The sequence below is a fragment of the Zea mays genome, chromosome 4 (assembly GCF_902167145.1).
Source record: "Zea mays cultivar B73 chromosome 4, Zm-B73-REFERENCE-NAM-5.0, whole genome shotgun sequence".
Classification (NCBI taxonomy): Eukaryota; Viridiplantae; Streptophyta; class Magnoliopsida; order Poales; family Poaceae; genus Zea; species Zea mays.
The window spans coordinates 244,350,537-244,378,186 of NC_050099.1; the positions used below are offsets into that span (position 1 = coordinate 244,350,537).

General features: G+C 42.2%; 2 protein-coding genes across 2 annotated transcripts; both read right to left on the reverse strand.

Moving 5' to 3' along the window:
- Nucleotides 1–469: 469 nt before the first annotated feature.
- LOC100286296 (uncharacterized) lies at nucleotides 470–1,213 on the reverse strand. The gene is made up of 2 exons (NM_001159183.1): nucleotides 999–1,213; nucleotides 470–874 (listed from the first exon to the last, which is right to left on the reverse strand). Exons 1-2 carry the CDS (start codon nucleotides 1,141–1,143, stop codon nucleotides 672–674), a joined length of 348 nt encoding a protein of 115 aa, NP_001152655.1. The 5' UTR covers nucleotides 1,144–1,213; the 3' UTR covers nucleotides 470–671.
- A 1,263-nt stretch (nucleotides 1,214–2,476) lies between these two features.
- On the reverse strand, nucleotides 2,477–5,760 carry LOC100192698 (uncharacterized). The gene is made up of 6 exons (NM_001137901.1): nucleotides 5,545–5,760; nucleotides 5,265–5,369; nucleotides 4,912–4,982; nucleotides 4,059–4,164; nucleotides 3,491–3,623; nucleotides 2,477–3,376 (listed from the first exon to the last, which is right to left on the reverse strand). Exons 2-6 carry the CDS (start codon nucleotides 5,345–5,347, stop codon nucleotides 3,242–3,244), a joined length of 528 nt encoding a protein of 175 aa, NP_001131373.1. The 5' UTR covers nucleotides 5,348–5,369; nucleotides 5,545–5,760; the 3' UTR covers nucleotides 2,477–3,241.
- Nucleotides 5,761–27,650: the final 21,890 nt, after the last annotated feature.

Sequence of the window (27,650 nt, forward strand, 5' to 3'; positions counted from 1 at the left end):
TACTTGTATCCAGCAAAATGGATGTGCATTCATTATTGTAGCAGACAACTTTTTTATTTAAAATCATCTCAGCTCTCAAAAATCGCATCCGAGTTTGTCAAATTCAAAATGCAAATTTTGCAAACAACCTCGGATAGAAGAAAAAGTATCAAAAAAAGTTGTAGAACTTCAAAAGTTATTCAACTTTATAGTTAAGTATTTTATTTGAGTTAATTTACGTCCTCAAATAGTCAATTTGCACTCAAGTTAGTTATAATATGTGAGCAACAAAACTGTAGTTTAAGCACAAGGCATGTCATAAGAGGAGTGATAAAAGAGGCTTTACATGAGGGTGAGGTTATGGGTTCAATTCTTAGGCAACATGTAGCATGTGCATTTTGCGCGAAAAAACGTGAGGTCTCCCTAATAAATGTTTTACTATTAAACCCATTTTTACGCTTTATGTAAAAGATTTTCGCTATCGGTTTAATTACCTCGACCGTCAGTGAAAATTGATTTCTATTACTTGTACTTAACATTGGCGGTTCTGAAAAACTGTCACTAGGTTGAGAACAACCACAACCGATATTCGCTCATATAGTAGAGTAACAAAATCATTTATTTTTGGTCATCTCGGCCTCGAATTCTAGAGCTTGCGCTGGCATAACAAAAGCGTTCTTCATTACTACTCATCAACTCAAATGGTGCTGTGGGGCTTTATTAGCACCAGCAGCGTCAGTACTTCGGACACACTCTTTGGTGCACATGCAAGCCCCGAGCTTGCAGAACCCGCCGGTATTGCCCTCGCTCTTGCAGACGGTGATGCAGTTCTCGCTCTGGTGGCACCACCCTTTGAAGGTCCTGCTACGCGTGACGCAGAGGTCGGCCTCAGCACCTGGATTGGATGCATGCGCAATCAAATCCAATTGCCAATACAATTACACAGCCAATCAGACACAAGTGCATCTAACTCATCGATCTACGAAAGATACTATTCATGTTTGGATGAAGTCACTCACCCAAGGCCAGGAGGAGCAAAAACATGGCTACTGCTGCGACCTGGCTCCTCATGGCTGAATTGAACTCAAGTGAGCTGCTTTGTTGTGCGAGGAGGAAGCAAAGAGCACTGGTGTCTTGTCTACCTATATATAGTCCAGAGTGCATCCATCAGCAACTAACGTTTCTAAAGCATCTGAGAAAATGCGTGGATATGCAAATCCCTTTTGGATACTCTGTCAGCTATATCAAATGTATCAGCAGCTTTGTACTTTCTGAACTATATCAAATAAATTTTATGTTGTTCACTCTATCTCTCTATTTCTACCTCGATCTCATCTTTTCTATCTATATATCTATCTCTATGTATCTCTCTAGCTATCTCTATCTCTTCTTTGCTTCTCTACCTCTATCTATATCTATCTCTACTACTTATCTCTATCTCTTCTTTGCTTCTCTACCTCTATCTATATCTCTTTATACAATATATTATATGAGTGTATTTTTCCTACTTGATACCTAAAGCTTCAAAATAAACCATATTACTTAACGCTCGATGGGAGCATGGGCTGAGCAGGTGAGGCTGTGTGCAGAAAGATGACCCGAGTGAATGGAAGGGTGTGTGGAAGGCTAATTTATAGTAAGTTATTTAACCTAAATATTTAAAAAATAAATTATAAGATAGTAAGTTGAAATTTCATTGGCTATCCTACAAGATCAAATGAAAATTGTTTCTATTGCGCTGCCAAAGATATGAAGTTTGTCAGAATGAGACACACTATTTTAAAAGATGATATGATTAGGGGGAGCAAGATATCCTTAGAGATTAGCCATGATGAGAAGAGGGTTTGTGCTCCAACTCTAATTGTTTTTTAGCCCTTCTTCTCAGTACCTGTAAACCTGTTATAGTCGCAACACATGTAAGTTACCGCGACACCTGTTGTTAGTCCGTCAGATACATATGTCAATGTCCATGCGTCTTTAGTTATTGTGCCCTAGGTCATTGTCCTTATAGAGGAGCCAAAACAGCCTAGTATAGAAAGCAATAAACATGTTTTGAAAAGCTTAGAAGATCTTAAAACAAAAGAAAATATTAGATTTTCGATGATTATGAGGTTTATGGAAGTCAAGATGTACTTTACATGAGTGGGGATATAGGCACCTAGGGTGATCCCACCTCTTTTGAGGAAGTCATAAGAAATATTGACCCGTTCAAATGGATCAAAACCATGAGGGATAAAATAAAGTCAATGAATATCAACCAAGTTTAGGAATTAGTAGAATTTTCTAAAGACATCTCCAACAGAGCGTGCATATGTATATACAAAACACTGGTTTGCATTATAGAATACATTGTTTACAGAGTAGGATTTGAAATAGAGAGCGTGCTACGAAAGACCGGTAGAGACATCCTAAAGGCATCAAAATAACAAGCTGCAAATGAGTCTACAAGACAAAATATGACTAAAGAGAATTTAGACAGATCTAAAGCAAGTCTTGTGGCCAAAAACTTCAGAGAAGGAATTGGTTATAATAAAAACTTCCTCACCTGTTTCAACAAAAAATTCCTCTAGAATAATATGACGCTTACTGCTCATTACAACTTAGAGTTACATCGGATGGTTGTAAAGACAACATTCCTCGATGGGAATAAGATGAAAACATCTAATATCACCGATATATTGGCATACATCTAGAAAAATCTTATAATTGAAACGTAGTGAGTGCATTTTAGTAGGATTCTTAAGCACCAAGTTGCCTTGCCACTGAACCTATGATTCAAATTTCAAACAGCTGGCACTGAATTCCTGCAAGCATGTACAACGCCCACAGAAAATTTAGCTGAACACAACCCACGCCTACATCGGGAAGAATGGCACAATGGTCCGTGACCCCTGTGCTTCCTAGCTTTATTTATCAAGACTTCATAAATTCATAAATACGCATCTCGCTATATATGGTTGTGAAACCAGCATACACAATCACAGAGGACACATGCCTCTCAAGTCATCATATTTATTCGCCAGTGCCTGGGATGGCCGAGCAACATGATGCCGGAACCCATCTCAATCCGACGGCATCACAAAGAACTTGGTGCACACAATTCCAGGGGCATTCAGCATGCCTCACTGGCTGAAACCGTTTCCTCTGCAATTACGTCGAGTCACTGACGTTTGGGGCCACGCCACGGCCGGCCCCGGATGTCAGCGACACATCTGCAGCTATGTCCACGGATGTAACTGCAGAGGATCCGGCCAGGCACTGGCTACACCGCTTTGATTGGGGTCCTGGGGCTCGAAGGAATACCACCAAACCTGTTGACCAGGACCTTGAAACAAGGGAACGAAACGGCGTACAGCACGACCAGTACAATTGGTGCAGCAATAAGCCAACCCAGCATCTGTTGTCGACAATAGCAGTAGTCTTATGTCAATGTCCCAGCAAAGCAAGAGTAGAACAGAGCTCCTATCATATGAATGAGCAGGACTGATTTGTGGAAAGGATGTTCACTCACCGCATGGACGATGCTCATTAGCACATCCTTTGAGGCATGACCGGTGAGAACATTCTTCAATGCGTCGGCTGTCAAGGGGAAGTGCCCGCTGCCAGTGACGGCTTCACCCAAACGCAAGAAAGGGACGATCAAGCTGCAGAACAGGGGGTCATCAATTAGCAGAGCCAAACATATCGAAACCAGAAAAAAAGAATCTGGTGAAATGAGAAACTTGTCATGGAGCTGCCAAAGAATTAAAAACATGATGGATTACAAGCCTACACCACTGATGTACAGTCAGTTATTCATGTCAAAACTCAAAAGCATGTCTCAGTTGAATTGTAAAGCAAAATTTTTTGAAAGGAAGGGGCAAAAGAAATTGTAAAGCAAAATCAAGGAGATTATTGGTGCTGGGAAGAATTTGATGATATATTCAGTTAGATTTAGTAGAGCCTGCAAAATCCTTAGACCCATATGTTTGGCTTCACCCCTGAAGCTTATGCAATGACCTCACAGAGACTTGAGACATTGGTAGGTGTCTAGGTGATCAGATATGGGCTTTGGCCACCAGGAGATTGATTGTGTGTACCTTAGTTCAATTGGAGTGGCGGCCAAATTTAGAACCATAAGAGTAACAGCATTGCAACGACTTCCCAACATTGCTACAACAACAGCACCAAGAATAACAGTGGTCCCTGGAATCACAAAATGCTCAAGGTTAAGTGATGCTGCTTTGAGGAACAAATGGCTGGATCGCCAATTGATATAATGGCTACTGTTTCCCATTACACAGCGACATAGACATAATGTAGGATTGGCGATTAAGTATGACTGCCGGATTGGTTTGCACTTTGCAGGCATGATTGAGCATGACTGCTGTTGTTGAAGTTCTAAAAAAGTTTAGGCCTCCTTTGGAATACAGGAATTTCACAAGAATCGTACAGAAATTTCACAGAAATCGATTCATTTTCACAGAAAAAACACAGAAAAGGGGAAAAGTTCCCGCATTCCAAAGGAGGCCTTAGTCAATTTAACTTCGGGAAATTTGGATCCATACCATTAAAAGATCACCACTTTGGATCCATACCATTACTATCTCACTTACATGTGGGTCCACATGAGTCAATGACATGTGGGATCCATAGTATATATCTAAAGTTTGGATCTTTTAATGGTATAGATCCAATTGTTCCTTTAACTTATGTCATACTTTTAAGTGTGCCCAAGCTAAAAAGGGGGTTTCTTTTTGGCCTCCCATAGAGCCAATAACATGATAGCTGGGATGAATCAAGAACCAGAAGACATTAGACAGAATACCAACACTGAACCACTAGAAACTTGACAGAGTAAGAATGAATGATGGGGAGAATAGAAAAGATGGGTCACGCTTTAGTTGCACAATAAAGTGGAGGCGATGAAATGCATACTAGGGAGCTCCTTACCACATATCGGAAAGATCCCAATCGTGACACCGAGGGCAGCAGAGAAGGCCAGTTGCTTGGGTTCTGCTCCCCTGCACAGCATTCCAACAGAAGGTTGTCAACAACCTCATTCAAGGAGCAGGTGGAGCCATGGAGGAGACGTGCATGCAAAATCAGGGGCACTGCCGAGCTGAATGCCAAAATCAACAGATTCTTTACGACCTCAATTGAATGAGCTATGTAAAACTGGACGGGTGCTAGTAGCAGATACACCGTGTTATTACTTGTAAGAAAGAAAAAGGAAGCAGATGGACTGAAACGAAGCAATTGGGAGAAGAAGTGCAGCAGGTGGGGAAAAGAGTCGGGGTACCTACCTTCTGATGACCTGCAGCACGGGATCAACGATCTTGGCCTGGAGCCATGGCAGGATGCCAGTCCTGGTGAGAAGAGAGCCCATTCAATTAAGCCGGGGGCATCACCTGTTGGTGGAGTTGAAGGACATGGGTGTACAGTACACATGCACAACCAATATATTTTTTTGCAAAAAAAAAAGTTAATTAGTAATAAAATCGGCTCTCGGATCCGAATACAGATAGCCAAATAGCAGAAAAGGAAGAGAGAGAGAGAGAGAGAGAGAGAAGGGGGTGCGCATGCCTGGTGGGTGCTCGTCGCCTCGCCGGCGAAGGATCCGACGAAGACCTGCGCACCTGGCGTAGGGCGGCGGCGGCGGTCGCCCAGTTGTTGTCGCACGCACGAGACAAGAGGGGTGAACAAAAGGCAGAGGTGAACGCAGTCCGGGGCTCTCGTGGTCCGACCAGGGACGGGGGCAGGAGACGGACGGGCGAGAGGGCCGGAATGGAGGAGGAGGAGGACGCCCAGGAACTGGATCTGGCTGCCCCACTGCACTGCATCGTGGGTCGTGGTCGTGGCAAGCAGAGGTTGCGGGCAAAGCAACGTCGGGTGGGGTGCAAACCGCCAAATCCGTGCAGCTGCAGCCAAACTGATTCCCTCTCTGGTTAGTAAAAAAAAGAAAGAAATAAATAAAAAACTGGCTTTGGACTTTGGACGCCACCACCGGCCATCCTTTTTGCTTGCTTCGACAACCGACGGGCGACACGTGTAAGTGTAACTTTTCAAACAGTCTTCGTACGATGGCGACTTTGTGTGCGTTTGATTTAGTTTGAGATGTGAAAAAATTGCTGTAAAAAGTTAAGGAAAAAGTTTTAAAAAAACATTTGATTCAAACGGTTGTACAAGTAAAACAAACTGTATATTGAGTGTATACAATTTATTTAACTATATCTCACATATTTAAAAGCATATCAGCATATCTAATTAAAAACATATTTCACATTTGTTTTCCTTATATTTTTATAAATAAATCGATTTTGCAATTCTATTTTTAATGTTTTTTATTAAAAATATTTTGTTTTATTTATTGTAACACTTAATTATTTTTAATTCTATTTTAGTTTATATTTATTGCATCTGCTTATTAATATAACGAATTAGACAAGCAGTTAAAGCAAGGTCCAAGCGGTTTTTAGATTTATAATACAGAAAACCTCTTTAGTTTAGTTTCTACCTTTTAAAGCAGAAGCAGGTTCAAAAATGATACCAAACGCACCTTTTCTATTGTTTTCGAAATTTTACTAAAAGTGAATGCTAAACAAAAAAAAATTACGAGACAAAATCGGTAGAAAAATTCAGAAAACAAAAACGGTTTAGGTATGTTTCGACCGTTTCTGAAAATTATCGTATTTATTTGTTAACAATTTTGATAATTTTTTCAGTAAAAAATTAAATCTGAACCAATCTTTGTAAATTTATAATAAACATATCTTAACTTAGAAAGAATTGAAAGAAGTTTTTGCATGCCAACATCATTACATGCATATATTTCCATGGAAAGAAATATGCAGGACAAGGAAGAGCGTCATCAGCTCTCTTCTCTTCAAAGACTAAGAACAGAGTATAGCAAAATCATAGTATTTTTGTCACGTACAACTTCAAACCATAACCATAGTATTCTAAAACTATAGTATTTAAATACTTTGCAATCAAACAGGGCCTTAAAGTTGCCGACTTCTCTGAAGAGTGAAGACGACTGGCGAGCTCTTTTAGTCCACAGCAATGGTTGCGCCGCCCGAGCCAATTCCAAGCTCCATCAGAGACGCCGTGTCCTCCCTCCTCCTCCAGAAGTTGTTGTCAGCCGTAGAGGGCGTCCCTGTTCCAGTAAATGCAGTAGTCATCATACACGACTTAATGCATGAAAGGTACAGCTCCAGATCTTTTCGATAGGTGGTAGGAGGAGGCAATCATCGTACACGATACAGTACTATCCATACCTCTTCTTGAACAAACAGTCTCACTTTCATGTCCTCCAGTTTAAATAATCTTTCGCGCAAAGATTTCGACCTCCCAACCTGTAACACATAGAGTCTAATGCCCGTTTGTTCTGAAATCTAACTAATAGAGTAGTCTATTTTTTTAGAAGCAACTTCAAGAGATTAGCTAAAAAGACTAGCTAAATTTACTGATTTAGCTACTCTTTAAAATAGATTTTACAGAAAAAGTGTAGACTAATCCAACAGACTCGGTAAACCTATGGACTGAATACAGAGTGAAGCAGACTATCAAAAAATAGAGAGCGAAGGTGGAAGTATAGAGAGCCACTAAATTTGAAGAGTTGTTTATAGAGTTTATTGAATACACTTTTCTTCTAATATTAACTAAATTTACCTTTACAAACCATATACCTAGTCTCTTGGAGTTGCTCTAATATTCTATAACTTTCCAAAGTTTATATATAAGCATATCTTAAATTCATGAGCTCATACTACAAATTAATTATATAAATTCACATGCTATTTTTCTAATGTATTCTTTACGGTATAAGTATAGTGTATAACTATCTCTCTCATATGATTTATGATATTATACAAATATATTAATTTAATTAGTTTGTGTCTAAATTATGATCCCGTCCGTTTCGTTGGAATTGAATTCCATTCTAATAATCATAATTTAGACACAAACTAATTAAGTTAATATATTTATATATTATTATAAATCATATGAGACAAATAGTTATACACTATACTTATGCTACTTATGCTATAGAGAAGCAAACAGAAAAGTATACTATAAGTTGTAATTAGAAAAATAGCATGTAAATTTATACAAATCAATTTTCATCTTACTCTATAAATTTAAGATAGGCTTATATATAAACTTTGGGAAGTTGTGGAATGTCACGATCTTAGAAAGTAGCCTATTTCAATAGTTAGATTCTAATTCGTCAAAATAAAGAGAAACAAACGGGCCTAAGGGTCTTTTGATTACTAGGCAGCACAAGTTTCACTACTTCCCAGCCAACATAGTATCAATTGTTGCAATATACTTATATACATCTAGAGCCTCCCAAGAGAATGCAAACAACGACCCGATAGATAAGCACGGCTATGTAGAATTAACCAACACAAGTCCTCACAGTTGTTGCAGCAGGCAGTTTCTTCGTCAGTGGTTGCCTTTCACCCATTGACGGACCCACACATTTCAGTGTAACACCTGCACGCATGCAACGTCCAAAAAAAACAACCGGTTGTTAAGTTTATGATCTAAATTCTGTATATAGAGATCGTGTTGGCCAGCGAAGCGGAGGCCCGTCCCCGCGGTATATATTAGTGATCCTAATTAGGGTTTGTTGCGCATCATCATTTTTTATTCCTTCTCTTGTAAGCCATCGTCTACGGACGGTGTTATGTAAACACTCCACATATAGTGTCTGATCACTCTACATATAGTGTCTGACTAGTGTCTGTGGTTTTTTTCCTTCGTATGGAAGAGTTTTTCATATGAATCTGTGTGTCGTGCTCTATATAATTTATTGGTTGATCTACTTCGCCGGTAACATAGTTGACCCATCAGCTGTGTAAATCTTGTTAAGGTTCAAGTTCAAGGTCAGTACTTATATAAGGCCAGAAGCGCCATCTTTTGTGGCCCCGATGTGCTTCAAGTTGGCTTCTCATCTTCAATTAGGGATGGCAACGTGTACATACCCGTCGGGTAGTACCATTCCATACCCGTACCCATCAAAAAAAATTCTACCCGTCGGGTTACCCATATATACTCGCGAGTATAAAATCTTACCCATACCCGTACCCGCGCGGGTATTTTTACCCGTCGGATAACCCGTACCCGCTAGGAAAGAATTAAATTCCAATATACCAATCACTCAAAATATTAAATAAACATATAAAAACAACTTCAATTTAACATATAACAAATTATATGATTACATAACTTGGTATCTAGACAAATGGTAACTAGAGAAGGGTTTTATTCTAGCTAAGTTGGACTCTATTAGATGTTTATAGTGCTATTGATGCGGGTATATTTTACCCACGGGTAGACGGGTATGGGTAGTACCAACCCGTACCCGTCTACCCAACGGGTAGATGTTTTTACCCATTAACATACCCGCGGGTAGAGAAATCATGTTGTACCCGCCTTCATATCGGGTAAAACCCGTCGGGTATTCGGGTTTCGGGTACCCATTGCCATCTCTATCTTCAATACCGTGAAAGGACCTCAGTTCAGCAAATCCGCATCAAGTTTTTTCTTTCTTTCTACCTCTATAAGTAATTAACGATCTTCTTACCACTAGTGATGCAACTACCAAATACGTGTCAGAAGTGAAAAAAACTGATACCGATGAAAGAATTGAAAGCTAGCCACAAAACCCTTAGTTATTCTCCATTTGCATATCCCTTATATACTAACGCCCCGTTTGGAACACTGGAATTGAATTCCATTCTAATAATAGTAATTTAGGCATATATTAATTAAGCTAATTCGTTTTTATATAAAATATATTTGTATACTATTATTAGCAAGATGTCCTAGATATTTATATGCCACATTTTTACTATAGAGAAGTGGAACGAAAAGTGTCATGTAAGTTACTGTGTAGAAACAAATTCTACTCATGCATAAAATCATTTCCTATCCTCCACCCTATGAATTTGAGATAGGCTTATATCTGAACTTTAGAAAGCGGTGGAATGCCAAATTCCAAACTAAATAAGTTACTTTATTGAGTGAATTCCAATTCCTTTAAAATGAAGGGATCCAAACGCCCCTAAGATTAAATCTTTAGTACCGTTTGAAGGCACCAACCGAAACTAATGTCCACATATATCATTAATACTGGTTCTACCAATGAACCATTACTACATTTCAACTCTTTAAGACCGGTTGAAAACAACCGGTACTTGAGATTCTCAAGTTAGAGCAAAAAAATAGAGGTGCCTTTAATACCGGTTCTAGACAAGAATCAATACTAAAGAGGGGAACTTTAGTACTGATTTGAGCCAAGAACCGGTACTAAATACGAGAACCAAAACTAAAGAGGGGAACTTTAGGCCTTCTTTGGACTGCGGAAAATTCCCCGTTTCCTGTGTTTTCCCCGTGAAAATGAACTGATTCATGTGAAATTCATGTATTGTTCCTGTGAAATTCTTATGTTCCAAAGAAGGCCTTAGTACCGTTTCGAGCAAAGAACCAGTACTAAAGTCTATTTTCCATTCCCGCTAGAAGTTTTGGATTCCCGCCCAAATTACTTTAGTATCGGTCTTATAAAGAACCAGTACTAAAGGCTATTTTCCATTCCCGCGCCCATGAAACATTCGCTTTCCCGCCCAAATGTCTTAAGTCACTACCGGAATCCGTGGCTTTACCGAGTGACTGAAGCACTCGGCAAAGGCTTTGCCGAGTGTCACACTCGGCAAAGAGGGCTCGGCGAACAGTACATCGACAAAGACTTCTTTGCCGAGTACTTTTTATCGGGCACTCGATAAAGACTTTCTTGAAACATGAAATCATAAAATTTCAATATAGACCGGCTAGGTTTCTACACTAGTGCATCACAACTTTCTCGAAACATTCTCAACCTTTTATCACAGTCTCTACATATGATATCATAACATGTGGATAAGTTTCATGATTTTTTGACTTTGTTTGTGTTTTATACAATTTTTAAACAGTTGGATGGCAAGTTCAGGGCCATGTTTAGTGAGCATAGTGCTCGAAGTTTCCGGTCCGCTCCTGAAATCGGTCATAACTTGTGCTAAATAGCATGGATATCATTTTTGCATGCACAGTTTTCCAAGTTTTGAGTGACTTGCAGTTCAAATGTGAATTTTCCAAAAAAATTCAAATAAACGAGCTAAATCTAATAGTTATAGAAAACACTTTTATAATTGTCCCAAAATGGTACTTGTAGGTCTACATAGTGTAGGAACATACTACAAAAAGTTTGGTTGGCAAAAAAGAAAAAAATAAAAATGTACTTTGCCGAGTGTCCAGACATAACACCCGGCAAAACATCCTCTGCCGAGTGTTAGCTTGCCGAGTGCCAAAGTTCGGCGCTCGGCAAAATCTAACGGTCGTCAGCTATAGACGGCTGCTGACAGCCCTTTGCCGAGCGTCGCATTCGCCGAGTGTTTGGCGCTCGACAAAGATATTTTTACCGAGTGTATTTCTGTGCCGAGAGTCCTACTCTCGGCAAACGTGGTCGTTACCGAGAGCAGGACTTGGCTTTTTTGCCGAGTGCCCGACAAAAAGCACTCGACAAAGTGTCGAGCACTCGGCAAAGCCACGGATTCCGGTAGTGAGTACCGGTTCTTAGATAGAACATGTACTAAAGTTTTCCATTATAAATATGACCTTCCGTAAGCCTTTCTTATTGGTGACCACCACCATTGAGTTAGACATAGCATGAGCAGTGATGCCACGTCCCCTACTGAGTTTTATGCATATTCTTATGTATCTTTGTTATGGAGTTTTATTTTTACACACTCGCAAAATAATGTTTGTCTATATTTTTTCCTTTTTTATTGCTAATAATGCTTACATTTATTTAAAAGTCTATTTTTCTTTTATATATTTTCATAGGAATTGTGTTAACATTGATATTGGTGAAATGGAGAAGAACGAGGATCAAACATAGGACTCTATTTTTTTATTAAAAAGAAAGTAGGGTGGTGAAAGTCGTCTATAGGGGGGTGAATAGGTAAATCTGAAATTTATAAATTTTAAGCACAACTACAAGCCAGGGTTAGCGTTAGAAATAAAGTCAAGTCAGAAAAAGGGCGAAAACAAATCAACCAAAGAAATAGGGCGGATGACATGGTGATTTGTTTTACCGAGGTTCGGTTCTTGCAAACCTACTCCCCGTTGAGGTGGTCACAAAGATGAAAGGGAAATGTTCCCTTGGGCCATTTTTCTAAGTATTTTGGTGATTAAGTGTCCAACACAAGTGCCTAAGTGTTAAAGTGTGCCAAGGACTCAAGAAGTGCAAATCAAGATTAGAGGTATGTTTCTAGACTTAGTACATTGTTTTGAAGACTAATGTATTGTGTCTAAGTGCTAGAAACAGGAGAAACAATTTTGGAGAAGTTGGCTGTGTACAGCCAAAAGGCTGCTCGGTCTGGGTGCACTGGACTGTCCGGTGGTACACCGGACAGTGTCCGGTGCGCCAGGCTAGCTCTGGTGAAAAGGCCGCTCTCGGGACTTCGTCGGCGGCATACGGCTAAAATTCACCGGACTGTCCGGTGTTGCACCGGACTGTCCGGTGAACCAACAGTCGGTCGGGCCAACGGTCGGCCGCATAATCCGCGCGCGACGCATGGCAAGAGCCAACGGTCAGAAGGGGCACTGGACTGTCCGGTGTGCACCGGACAGTGTCCGGTGCGCCAACGGCTCCAAAGCGCCAACGGTCAGCTTCGCCAAAGAAGGAAAGAAATCCGCACCGGACAGTGTCCCGTGGTGCACCGGATTGTCCGGTGCGCCAGGCGACAGAAGGCAAGAATTGCCTTCCTGGAATGCTCTCAACGGCTCCTAGCTGCCTTGGGCTATAAAAGGGACCCCTAGGCGCATGGAGGAGAATACCAAGCATTCCTTGAGCATTGTTGATCACTCACACTTCATTCTTGCGCACTTGTTCGACATTCTTAGTGATTTGAGCTCCGTTCTAGTGAGAACCTTGAGATATTGTGTTGAGCTCAAGTCTTGATCTTGTGTGTGCGTATTTGTTGTGGTTTTGAGTGTGTTGCTTCCCTCCCTTACTCTTGTGCTTCATATTGATTCTTATTGTAAGGGCGAGAGACTCCAAGTTGTGGAGATTCCTCGCAAACGGGAAAGAGTAAAGCAAAGAAGATCACCGTGGTATTCAAGTTGATCATTGGATCACTTGAGAGGAGTTGAGTGCAACTCTCGTCCGTTGGGACGCCACAACGTGGAGTAGGCAAGTTTTGTACTTGGCCGAACCACGGGATAAATCCTCGTGTCTCTTGTGCTTGTCCTTACTGTGTCTATTGTGGTTCACAAGAGCTCTCCTATCTACTCACTTGATTCCAATGTGCTAACACCTAATCAAGTTTTGTTGGATCAAGTTTCAAGTTTTACAGAATCACCTATTCACCCCCCTCTAGGTGCTTTCAATTGGTATCAGAGCCATTCTCTTCAAGAAAGGGACTAATCGCCCGAAGAGATGGATCCTAAGGGTAAGGGGATGGTTGTCAATGATAAGGAGAAGGAGTCCTTCGTCAATGATCCAAAGGAGGACAAGCCTACTGACTCGGGCTCGAGCCACAAAAGAAAAGATGGGAGGAAGAAGAAAACAAGGCGCATCAAAGAGATAGTCTACTACGACAGCGACGAATCCTCTTCTTCCCAAAAGGACGACGACAACGTCTACGAGAATAAGAAGACGGTTAATTCAAACTTCTCTTTTGATTATTCTCGTATTCCTCAAAGTACCAATGCTCATTTACTATCCATTCCACTTGGTAAACCTCCTCATTTTGATGGAGAGGACTACGGATTTTGGAGTCACAAAATGCGTAGTCACTTGTTCTCTCTCCATCCTAGTATATGGGAAATAGTAGAGAGTGGAATGAAATTTGATAGCTCGGATAGTCCTTTGTTTATCAATGAACAGATTCATAAAAATGCACAAGCTACTACTGTGTTGTTAGCCTCATTGTGCAGGGACGAGTACCATAAGGTGAGCGGCTTGGACAATGCTAAGCAGATCTAGGACACCCTCAAGATCTCACATGAGGGGAACGACGTCACCATGCTCACCAAGATGGAGTTGGTGGAGGGCGAACTCGGGAGATTCGCGATGATAAGGGGGGAGGAGCCAACCCAAACGTACAACAGGCTCAAGACCCTCGTCAACAAAATAAGGAGCTATGGAAGCACGCGATGGACGGACCACGACGTCGTCCGCCTAATGCTAAGGTCCTTTACTGTACTTGATCCACATTTGGTAAACAATATTCGTGAAAATCCTAGGTACACCAAGATGCCGCCCAAAGAAATTCGTGGGAAATTTGTAAGCGGGCGGATGATGATCAAGGAGGCGAGATACGTGGATGATGCATTAAATGGCCCAATCCACGAGCCTCAAACTGTTGCTCTCAAAGCGACAAGGAGCAAGGAGGCACTACCTAGCAAGGTGGCGCAAGTTGAGGCGGCCGGGCTTAATGAGGAAGAAATGGCCCTTATCATCAAGCGGTTCAAGACGGCACTAAAGGGTCGCAAGGAGCACCCCAACAAGAACAAGACGAAGGGGAAGCGCTCCTGCTTCAAATGTGGTAAGATTGGTCATTTTATCGCTAATTGTCCCGATAATGATAGTGACCAGAAAAAGAAGAGTGGAAAGTGGGAAAAGAAGAAGAACTATAAGAAGGCGAAGGGCGAGGCACATCTTGGAAAGGAGTGGGATTCGGATTGCTCCTCGTCCGACTCCGACAACGAAGGACTCGCCGCCACCGCCTTCAACAAGTCATCCCTCTTCCCCAACGAGCATCACACATGCCTCATGGCAAAGGAGAAGAGGGTATGTACTCGAAACAATACTACTTATGCTTCTTCAAGCGAGGATGAGTCTAGTGATGAGGATGAAATAGACTATTCATGATTATTCAAGGGCTTAGATAGAACTAAGATTGATAAGATTAATGAATTGATTGATGCTTTGAATGATAAGAATAGATTACTAGAAAAACAAGAGGACCTTTTATATGAAGAGCATGATAAATTTGTTAGTGCACAAAATTCTCTTGCTCTAGAAGTTAAAAGGAATGAAATGCTTTCTTGTGAACTATCTACTTGTCATAAAACCATTTCTACTTTAAAAGGTGTTAATGATGATTTAAATGCTAAACTAAAAGTAGCAAATAAATCTAACTCTTGTGTAGAACATGTTATGATTTGCAATAGGTGCAAAGATTTGAATGTTGATGCTTGTAGTGAACACCTAGTTTGCATTTCTAAATTAAATGATGAAGTGGCTAGTCTTAATGCCCAACTTAAGACTAGCAAGAGTGAATCTGACAAGCTAAAATTTGCAAGGGATGCCTACACGATTGGTAGAAACCCCTCAATTAAGGATGGTCTTGGCTTCAAGAGGGAAGTCAAGAACTTAACAAGCCATAAGGCTTCCATCTCCGCCAAGGAGAAAGGGAAGGCCCCTATGGCTAGTAGTGCTCAAAAGAACCATGCCTTCATGTATCATGATAGGAGACATTTTAGGAATGTTTATAGAAGTTATGATGCTTTTGATTCTAATGCCATGATTGCTTCTAGTTCTTCTATTATGCATGATAGAAATTTGACTAGGAAAAATGTTACTCATTATATGCCTAGAAGAAATGTTGATGTTCCTAGGAAAGTAATGAATGAACCTTCTACAATCTATCATGCTTTAAATGCTTCCTTTGCTATTTGTAGAAAGGATAAGAAGGTGGTTGCTAGAAAATTAGGGGCAAAATGCAAAGGAGATAAAACTTGCATTTGGGTCCCTAAGGCTATTTGTACTAACCTTGTAGGACCCAACAAGAGTTGGGTACCTAAGACCCAAGCCTAAATTTGCCTTGCAGGTTTATGCATTCGGGGGCTCAAGCTGGATTATCGACAGCGGATGCACAAACCACATGACAGGGGAAAAGAGGATGTTCTCTTCCTACGTCAAGAACAAGGATCCCCAAGATTCAATCATATTCGGTGATGGGAACCAAGGCAAGGTGAAAGGGTTAGGAAAAATTGCTATTTCATCCGAGCACTCTATTTCTAATGTGTTCTTAGTTGAGTCGCTTGGATATAACATGTTGTCTGTAAGTCAACTTTGTAATATGGGATATAATTGTTTATTCACAAATGTAGATGTGTCTGTCTTTAGAAGAAGTGATGGTTCATTAGCTTTTAAAGGTGTACTATACGGCAAACTTTATCTAGTTGATTTTGTAAAAGAGGAGGCCGGTCTAGATGCATGCTTAATTGCTAAGACTAGCATGGGCTGGCTGTGGCATCGCCGTTTAGCACATGTGGGGATGAAGAACCTTCACAAGCTTCTAAAGGGAGAACACGTGATAGGTCTAACTAATGTAACTTTCGAAAAAGATAGACCTTGTGCAGCTTGTCAAGCAGGTAAACAAGTGGGAAGCTCTCATCATGCCAAAAATGTGATGACAAAATCAAGACCCCTGGAGTTACTTCATATGGACCTTTTCGGACCCGTCGCCTATCTAAGTATAGGATGAAGTAAGTATGGTCTTGTTATAGTTGATGATTTTTCCCGCTTCACTTGGGTATTCTTTTTGCAGGATAAATCTGAAACCCAAGGGACCCTCAAGCGCTTCCTAAGGAGAGCCCAAAACGAGTTTGAGCTTAAAGTGAAGAAGATAAGGAGCGACAACGGGTCCGAGTTCAAGAACCTTCAAGTGGAGGAGTACCTTGAGGAGGAAGGAATCAAGCACGAGTTCTCCGCTCCCTACACACCACAGCAAAATGGTGTGGTAGAGAGGAAGAACAGGACGCTACTAGACATGGCGAGGACGATGCTTGGTGAATTCAAGACGCCCGAACGGTTTTGGACGGAAGCCGTGAGCACGGCTTGCCACGCCATAAACCGGGTGTACCTTCATCGCCTCCTCAAGAAGACTTCGTATGAGCTTCTAACCGGTAACAAACCCAATGTGTCTTACTTTCGTGTATTTGGGAGCAAATGTTATATTCTAGTGAAGAAAGGTAGAAATTCTAAGTTTGCTCCCAAGGCTGTAGAAGGGTTTTTGTTAGGTTATGACTCAAATACAAAGGCGTATAGGGTCTTCAACAAATCATCGGGTTTGGTTGAAGTCTCTAGCGACGTTGTATTTGATGAGACTAATGGCTCTCCAAGAGAGCAAGTTGTTGATCTGGATGATGTAGATGAAGAAGATGTTCCGACGGCCGAAATACGTACCATGGCGATTGGAGATGTACGGCCACAGGAACAAAAGGAGCAAGATCAACCTTCTTCCTCAATAATGGTGCATCCCCCAACTCAAGACGATGAATAGGTTCATCAAGAGGAGGCATGTGATCAAGGGGGAGCACAAGATGATCATGTAATGGAGGAAGAAGCTCAACCGGCACCTCCAACTCAAGTTCGAGCGACGATTCAAAGGAATCATCCCGTCGACCAAATTTTGGTTGATATCAGCAAGGGAGTAACTACTCGCTCTAGATTAGTTAATTTTTGTGAGCATTACTCTTTTGTCTCTTCTATTGAGCCTTTCAGGGTAGAACAGGCCTTGCTAGATCCGGACTGGGTGTTGGCCATGCAGGAAGAGCTCAACAACTTCAAGAGAAATGAAGTTTGGACACTGGTGCCTCGTCCCAAGCAAAACGTTGTGGGAACCAAGTGGGTGTTCCGCAACAAACAAGACGAGCACAGGGTGGTGACAAGGAACAAGGCACGACTTGTGGCAAAAGGTTATGCCCAAGTCGCAGGTTTGGACTTTGAGGAGACTTTTGCTCCTGTGGCTAGGCTAGAGTCAATTCGCATATTGTTAGCTTATGCTACTAACCATTCTTTCAGGTTGTTCCAAATGGATGTGAAGAGCGCCTTTCTCAACGGGCCAATCAAGGAGGAGGTGTACGTGGAGCAACCCCCTGGATTTGAGGATGAACGGTACCCCGACCACGTGTGTAAGCTATCTAAGGCGCTCTATGGACTTAAGCAAGCCCCAAGAGCATGGTATGAATGCCTTAGAGACTTTTTAATTGCTAATGCCTTCAAGGTTGGGAAAGCCGATCCAACGTTGTTCACTAAGACTTGTGATGGTGATCTTTTTGTGTGCCAAATTTATGTCGATGGCATAATATTTGGTTCTACTAACCAAAAGTCTTGTGAAGAGTTTAGCAGGGTGATGACTCAAAAGTTTGAGATGTCGATGATGGGCGAGTTAAGCTATTTCCTTGGGTTCCAAGTGAAGCAACTCAAGGATGGGACCTTCATCTCCCAAACAAAGTACACACAAGACTTGATCAAGCGGTTTGGGATGAAGGACGCCAAGCCCGCAAAAACTCCAATGGGAACCGACGGACACACCGACCTCAACAAAGGAGGTAAGTCCGTTGATCAAAAGGCATACCGGTCTATGATAGGGTCTTTACTTTATTTATGTGCTAGTAGACCGGATATTATGTTTAGCGTATGCATGTGTGCTAGATTACAATCTGATCCAAGGGAGTGTCACTTAGTGGCCGTGAAGCGAATTCTTAGATATTTAGTCGCTACGCCTTGCTTTGGGATCTGGTATCCAAAGGGGTCTACCTTTGACTTAATTGGATATTCAGACTCCGACTATGCTGGATGTAAGGTCGATAGAAAGAGTACATCGGGGACGTGCCAATTCTTAGGAAGGTCCCTGGTGTCATGGAGTTCTAAGAAATAAACCTCCGTTGCCCTATCCACGGCTGAGGCCGAGTACGTTGCCGCAGGACAGTGTTGCGCGCAACTACTTTGGATGAGGCAAACCCTCCGGGTCTTTGGCTACAATCTGAGCAAAGTCCCACTCCTATGTGATAATGAGAGTGCTATCCGCATGGCGGATAATCCTGTTGAGCACAGCCGCAGAAAGCACATTGACATCCGGCATCACTTTCTGAGAGACCACCAGCAAAAGGGAGATATCGAAGTGTTTCATGTTAGCACCGAGAACCAACTAGCCGATATCTTTACCAAGCCTCTAGATGAGTCGACCTTTTGCAGGCTGCGTAGTGAGCTAAATGTCTTAGATTCGTGGAACTTGGATTGATAGCATACATGTTTTTATGCCTTGATCATGTTCCTTAATGCATCTTGTTGTTTATTTATGGTGCTCAAGTTGTACAAGCACTCCCCGGACCTCACAAGTCCATTTGCAAGTGATGCACATATTTAGGGGGAGATGTGCTACAACTTGACCCTTTGAGGCTAACTGTGTGCTTGAGTTTGCTTAATTTAGTCTCAAAGAAGGTTTGAAAGGGAAAAGGTGGACTTGGACCATGCAAGACTTCCACTGCACTCCGATGAAAGAGTAACTTATTCCGAGTTCATCTCTATACTCTTATTGCCTTTTTACTCTTAGTTGAAGATTTTGGTGAGGCAATGGGGTTAAAGGGCCAAAATTGATCCCGTTTTGGTGCTTGATGCCAAAGGGGGAGAAAATAAGGCCAAAGCAAGAAATGGATCAGCTACCACTTGAGAATTTTGAAAAAGTAGAGTTAGAGTTTTTTGTTTGTCAAAATACTCTTGTTTGTCTCTTATTGTCAAAATTTGGTCTCTTGTGGGGAGAATGGTTGATTATGGGAAAAGGGGGAGTTTTTGAAATCTTTGATCAATTTCTCTTGGAACAACTCTCTTTATGACTCAACAAGTGTGTTTGACTTAGAGATAGGAAATTGAGGTTGATTTGTAAAAACAAACCAAGTGGTGGCAAAGAATGATCCAAATATGCCAAAATTGAATCAAAACAAATTTGAGTTTTCATTTGCACTGATGTTGCAATTCTTTTAGTTGCTTTTTATTGTGTTGGCATAAATCACCAAAAAGGGGGAGATTGAAAGGGAAATGTGCCCTTGGGCCATTTCTAAGTATTTTGGTGATTAAGTGTCCAACACAAGTGCTTAAGTGTTAAAGTGTGCCAAGGACTCAAGAAGTGCAAATCAAGATTAGAGGTATGTTTCTAGACTTAGTACATTGTTTTGAAGACTAATGTATTGTGTCCAAGTGCTAGAAACAGGAGAAACAATTTTGGAGAAGTTGGCTGTGTACAGCCAAAAGGCTGCTCGGTCTGGGTGCACCGGACTGTCCGGTGGTGCACCGGACAGTGTCCGGTACGCCAGGCTGGCTCTGGTGAAAAGGCCGCTCTCGGGACTTCGTCGGCGGCATACGGCTAAAATTCACCGGACTGTCCGGTGGTGCACCGGACTGTCCGGTGAACCAATAGTCGGTCGGGCCAACGGTCGGCCGCATAATCCGCGCGCGACGCGTGGCAAGAGCCAACGGTCAGAAGGGGCACCGGACTATCCGGTGTGCACCGGACAGTGTCCGGTGCGCCAACGGCTCCAAAGCGCCAACGGTCGGCTTCGCCAAAGAAGGAAAGAAATCCGCACCGGACTGTCCGGTGCGCCAGGCGACAGAAGGCAAGAATTGCCTTCCTGGAATGCTCTCAACGGCTCCTAGCTGCCTTTGGGCTATAAAAGGGACCCCTAGGCGCATGGAGGAGAATACCAAGCATTCCTTGAGCATTGTTGATCACTCACACTTCATTCTTGCGCACTTGTTCGACATTCTTAGTGATTTGAGCTCCGTTCTAGTGAGAACCTTGAGATATTGTGTTGAGCTCAAGTCTTGATCTTGTGTGTGCGTATTTGCTGTGGTTTTGAGTGTGTTGCTTCCCTCCCTTACTCTTGTGCTTCATATTGATTTTTATTGTAAGGGCGAGAGACTCCAAGTTGTGGAGATTCCTCGCAAACGGGAAAGAGTAAAGCAAAGAAGATCACTGTGGTATTCAAGTTGATCATTGAATCACTTGATAGGAGTTGAGTGCAACTCTCGTCCGTTGGGACGCCACAACGTGGAGTAGGCAAGTTTTGTACTTGGCCGAACCACGGGATAAATCCTCGTGTCTCTTGTGCTTGTCCTTACTGTGTCTATTGTGGTTCACGAGAGCTCTCCTATCTACTCACTTGATTCCATTGTGCTAACACCTAATCAAGTTTTGTTGGATCAAGTTTCAAGTTTTACAGAATCACCTATTCACCCCCCTCTAGGTGCTTTCAAAAGACCGGGTCTCTTTCAACCCTTTCCCTCTCTCAAACGGTCACTTAGACCGAGTGAGCTTCCTTCCTTGATTTCCTGGGTCACTTAGACCCCATAAGGACCACCAAACAATTGGTGTCTCTTGCTTTGCTTACAAGGCTTTGAGAGTAAGAATGAGAGAAAGAAGAAAGCCAACCAAGCAACAAGAACAACAAAAGAACACAAGTCGATCTTCTCACAAGTCCTAAAAACTAGAGTTGAATTGTCGATTTTGATTTGATCAGAGGCTTTGATTTGTGTCTTGGAGTGTTGTGTATTGCTCTTGTATTGAATGAGGAGTAGTGAATGCTTGGGTGCCTTGAAGTGTGGTGGTTGGGGTGTATTTATAGCCCCAACCAACAAAATGGCCGTTGGGGAACTCTGCTGTCGACGGGTGCACCGGACAGTCCGGTGTGCCACCGGACACTGTCCGGTGCGCCAGCCATGTCACCCAACCGTTAGGGTTCGACCGTTGGAGCTCTGACTTGTGGGGCCACCGGGCAGTCTGGTGGTGCACCGAACAGTTACTGTTCACTGTCTGGTGCGCCTTCTAGCGCCTGCTCTGACTCTGCGCGCGCTGTCCGCGCACTGTAGCTTCATTGTTCACTTTCCGCAGACGATCGTTGGCGCATTTAGTCGTTACTCCAGTGGCACACCGGACAGTCCGGTGAATTATAGCGGAGTGGCTCCCCAAATTCCCGAAGGTGGCAAGTTCGAAGTCGATCACGCTGGTGCACCGGACACTGTCCGGTGGCACACCAGACAGTCTAGTGCGCCAAACCAGGGCTGCCTTCGGTTGTCTTTTGCTCTTTTGATTTGAACCCTTTCTTGGACTTTTTATTGGTTTGTGTTGAACCTTTGACACCTGTAGAACTTATAATCTAGAGCAAACTAGTTAGTACAATTGTTTGTGTTGGGCAATTCAACCACCAAAATTATTTAGGAAAAGGTTTAAAGCATATTTCCCTTTCAATCTCCCCCTTTTTGGTGATTGATGCCAACACAAACCAAAGCAAATATAAAAGTGCAGAATTGAACTAGTTTACATAAGGTAAGTGCAAAGGTTGCTTGGAATTAAACCAATGTATAATTTCTACTAGATATGCATGGATAACTTTCTTCTTATTTAACATTTTGGACCACGCTTGCACCACAAGTTTTGTTTTTGCAAATTCTTTGTGAAATTCTTTTCAAAAAACCTTTTGCAAATAGTCAAAGGTATATGAGTAAGAGTGAAAGAAGCATTTTCAAGATTTGAAATTTTCTCCCCCTGTTTCTAATGCTTTTCCATTGACTTAAACAAAACTCCCCCTCAGTGAAATCCTCCTCTTAGTGTTCAAGAGGGTTTTAGATACTAATTTTTGAAAAGGTTATACCAAATATGAAATACAAATACTAATGAAAACTTCTTTAAATTTTTTGAAATTGGTGGTGGCGCGGTCCTTTTTCTTTGGGCTAATACTTTCCCCCCCTTTGGCATTAATCGCCAAAAATGGAGAATTGAGAGCCCTTTACACTTTCTCCCCAATGGTAAGCAAATAAATATGAGTGAAGATTATACCAAAGTGGAGAGCGATGCGGAATACCGGCAAACAGAAGTTAATACGATGGAGTTGAGTGGAAGCGTCGTCTTTGCCGAATACTCCATTTCCCTTTCAATTCTATGACTAAGTATGAAAAATACTTGAAAACACATTAGTCATAGTCATAAAAGAGACTTGATCAAAGGTATATAAATGATCTATGTGTGCAAAATATCAATCAAAATTCCTAGAATCAAGAATGTTTAGCTCATGCCTAAGTTTGGTAAATGTTTTCTCATCTAATGGCTTGGTAAAGATATCGGCTAATTGTTCTTTGGTGCTAACATATGAAATCTCGATATCCCCCTTTGTTGGTGATCCATCAAAAAGTGATACCGAATGGCTATGTGCTTAGTGCGGCTGTGCTCAACGGGATTATCCGCCATGCGGATTGCACTCTCATTATCACATAGGAGAGGGACATTGCTAAATTTGTAGCCATATACCCTAAGGGTTTGCCTCATCCAAAGTAATTGCACGCAACAATGGCCTACGACAATGTACTCGGCTTCGGCGGTTGAAAGAGCTACGAAATTTTGTTTCTTTGAAGCCCAAGACACCAAGGATCTTCCCAAGAACTGACAAGTCCCTGATGTGCTCTTTCTATCAATTTTACACCCTGCCCAATCAGCATCTGAATATCCTATCAAATCAAATGTGGTCCCTTGGGGTACCAAAGACCAAACTTAGGAGTATGAACTAAATATCTCAAGATTCGTTTCACGACCCTAAGGTGAACTTCCTTAGGATCGGCTTGGAATCTTGCACACATGCATACGGAAAGCATAATGTCCGGTCGAGATGCACATAAATAGAGTAAAGATCCTATCATCGACCGATATACCTTTTGATCTACGAATTTACCTCCCGTGTCGAGGTCGAGATGTCCATTGGTTCCCATGGGTGTCTTGATGGGCTTGGCATCCTTCATTCCAAACTTAGTTAGAATGTCTTGAATGTACTTCGTTTGGCTGATGAAGGTGCCTTCTTGGAGTTGCTTGACTTGAAATCCTAGGAAATACTTCAACTCCCCCATCATAGACATCTCGAATTTTTGTACTATTATCCTACTAAACTCTTCACAAGTGGATTTGTTAGTAGACCCAAATGTTGGGGACTTGTTCTCAAATGCTATGAATTAAGAACAAGGCAACATAAAGTGTTAAATGTTAACGTCCTTCGTCCATGAAACATTATTCCCTTGAGGATAATGGGTCTTGGACGAAGGCTGATGAGAGTATAATTACGAAGCTTAAATCTTCGTAATAAAATTTCAATAGATATTGTAAGATAACATAAAATAAAAAGTATAAGAAGGGTGAATAAATCATAGACGAATTACATTATATTTACTTAATATATTGAATCATTAAATACAATAATACCTCTGCCTTGGCAAAGGTTGGATTCCGAAAGATGCGATTGCAATTACCAGAATGCGTGAACAGTAAAGGAATACTGTTCACTATTTATAGGCACAGGGCGCAGCCTGTGAGGAATTACAAGTATGCCCCTTATAAAAGTTTACAACATTGACTCAGACCTTTATGGACTAAAAGGTCATTCTATCTTTAAGTCGGTTTGTAATGCCGAAGCTTCATGAAGAGGAACCTTCGGCCATCTTATACAAACAGCTTCAGCCGAAAGCCGCTTCTTCCTAGAAGACCTTCGGCGACGAAGCATAGGCCCAACAGTAGCCCCTTTCGCGGTGCTAGATCGTTTTTCGTAACGAGCTTGATCCGTGAAAAAAGTCTCTTAGGCTTCGGGGAGCCGAAGGTCCAAAAAACACCTTCCCTGAGCTCGTTGTCGAGAAACGATTCAATTTCCCAGCGCGTAGCGGTCCCACCTTGCAGAGTTACTGTTTGGTTTCTGCGGTCCACCGCACAGCGAGTGCAAGCGGGTGTCCGCCTGGTGTAAAAATCCTGGCGCTTCGCCTTCTTTCCTGCAGCACTATATAAACAGATGAGTAGGTGTGAAGTTACCACAGCATTCATTGCTATTTGCACTGTTCTGCTGCCAAAATTTTTAACCATCGCCGAAGCTTGTCTGTCGGAATCAAACGAAGCTCCAGTTTGAAGCCTGCTTCGTCAGAAAAAACTTCGGAAGAAGAAAGTGTTAAATTTCCACATATTCATAATTAAATGGCCAGAGTGCGTTCTACCGCCAGGGTTGAGCGTGAGGGGGGCGAAACTGAAGCTTCGGAGACTGTTCCCATCTCCGAAGCCATGCAACGATCCGGGCTGGTGACTTCGGAAAAGATCCCTAGTGATGATGCAGAACAAGCAGAACAAGCAATCGCTGAAGCAGAAGAAGAAGATATTGAGGAAACTGATTCCGAAGATGATTATCGCATTGCCATGCCAAGCAAGCCCAGCCATTTGGACTTCGGGAAATCTACTGTTTCGAAGGCTGATCTGTCCAAGATGGTAAAGTCAGGCTTTTTTACTGAAAATCAGAAGAAGCTACTACGCTTCGGGGGAGAGGAGACTACCCCAAAGCCGGAGAAGGATGAAATTGTTATTTTTAAGAGCTTCCTAAAGGCTGGATTAAGATTCCCCCTACATGGGATTATTGCAGAGGTGCTGAAGAGGTTCGGAATCTATTTTCACCAGCTGACCCCTAACGCTATCGTTAGGCTTAGTGTTTATATCTGGGCGCTCCGAAGCCAAGCGGTGGAACCGTTTGCGGACAGCTTTTGCCGAGTTCACGAACTGCACTATCAGACGAAGGCTAGAAAGGATGGATTACATGACAATTTTGGTTGCTACAATTTTGCTTATCGAAAAACTACGAAGTTTCCTGTGATCAGCTACCGAAGCAAATGGGTAGCAGGGTGGAAATCGGAGTGGTTCTATGTCAAGGTTGATGACGATAAGGAAAAGCTTGTGCAAAGTCCACTTGAACTAATCTTCGGAGAAACCCGCCCCCACTTCAACATGACACCAGAGGGTCCAACTCAAAAAGCAATGTATGAATTCAAAATAATTGCAGAGCATATCAGTACAAGGGACCTGGTCCAGGAGTTTTTGGCTTTCAAGGTTTTTCCTAGTGTAAAAGAGTGGGAAATGCCGAAGCTGAAGGGGGAGAAAAAAGAAGGTGAACTCGTGCGCTTACCTTACTACTTCAAGTTTAAGAAATACTTTAAAACACCTTGCCAAGAGTGGCTGGATACAATTGAAGTGATGTGCAATGAAATACTTGGCAATTATTCTAAAAAAGAAGATCAGTTGATGACCGCAGCCTTCGGCACCCGTCCGAAGCGAAGACTAAACCGAGTGCTGGACGCCCTGGGTTTCGAATACCCTGATTACGAAAATCTGAACAAAGGTGTCGGAGGCCAAAAAAGGAAAAGGATAACTGAAGCCTTAAATGAAGATGAAAAAGAACTACCAAAGAAGAAAATTCCGAAGAGGAAGAAAGCGTCTTCTCCAAAGCGTAAAATATCCGACGAAGAAGAAACCCCCGCATCACCCTCTGCCGCTGACGTTGACGAAATTCTGAAGGTAATGACTGAATCCTTACCTGCGAAGCTAAGTCCATTGGGGCCCCAACTGACAAAGTTTTTTCAGAAGGACAAGGAGCCCGAAAAATCGAAGAAAATAATCAAAGCAAAGAGACAAAGAATTATCACTGTGACAGAAGTAATTGACAAAACACCGCCAAGAGCTTCAGCTCAGAAAACACCAGCGGTTGCGGAAGGGACGGATATTGAAATTACACCTTCGGAGGTCGCAGCTGCCGAAGCTGCCTCGGCTGAAGATTTGAACCTGGAGAGCACAATCGAACATATTGATAAAATACTGCTAGACATGGCTGCAGAAGAAGCTACCACCGCCGCCGAAGAGGTCGCGACCGTAGCGTCGGAGAAAGGGAAAGAAATTGCTGACGAAGCTTCGGAGAACGAAACCTTCATGTTCCAGAATTTAGTTGGAGAACAACTATCAAAAGCTGAAATAGAAGAGCTTAGAGAGTACGCCAAATCCTGCGGATACAAACCCGGGGTGCTCCTCTTCGGAGGCGTTGATGATGAAAAATTAGATTGTATTCGAGATCAAACCGGAGCCAAAGTTATCGATACTCTGTCCAAGAGTATCGGCTTTCCGAAGCTAGAAACAGACATCAGCCGCTACCGACGACAACATATCGTTGGTAGTTTATTTTATTCCAACTTTAAGGTGAACTACTTTTCCCTTAACTTTTATTGTTTCTAATAATGAAAACATGTCTGACGAAGGTTGTTTTCGTGCAGAGTATGCTGTTGAGCAAAGCCTTGCAAATGCAGCAAGATTTTGAAGATAAGAAGCACGAAGTTATAATTGAAAATTTGGAAAGCAGAATAAAGGAGCAATCAGATGCTTTCGAGAAAAAGAACTTTGAACTCCAGGCAACCGAAGGTTTATTGGTGGAAGCTGAAGCAAAAATAACAGAACTGAACACGAAGCTTCTCCGCCAGTCTGAGCAGTTCGAACGAGAAAAACAAGATCTTAATGCAAAACTTGAAGCCGAAGCTCAACAAAATTCAGATTTGAGAAAGCTATTGACGAGCCTTCAAGAAAAATGTTTGGAATTTAGCAACAAATGCATTCAACGATTAAGAAAGATTTTTCACTCAGTTGGAGCCAGCAGTGAAAAATTCACCCCCTCAGCTGAAGATCTACCGAAAACCTTCGAACATATTGAGGGTGAGATTGACGAGCTCGACGAAGTCATAGCTGGGCACAGTGACTTCTGTGCCTGGGTGGCTTCTCGGGGCACTGCTGCAGCTTTCCTGAAAGCTGGCTGCGATCATGGAAAGATTGTCAATAGGCCAAATTTCACTTTATCACCATCAATCCTAGATGACATTCCTGATCTCGCCCGAAGTATCTCTAATAGATTTGTAAAAATGATATGGGCAAAAGGTGGGCGAGAAAAGGCTGGAGACGAAGCTCGTAGCCACCTTGAGCCAGTAAGAAACCATACCTTGTGCTTACCTTTTCCTGCAAGCTCGATTTTGA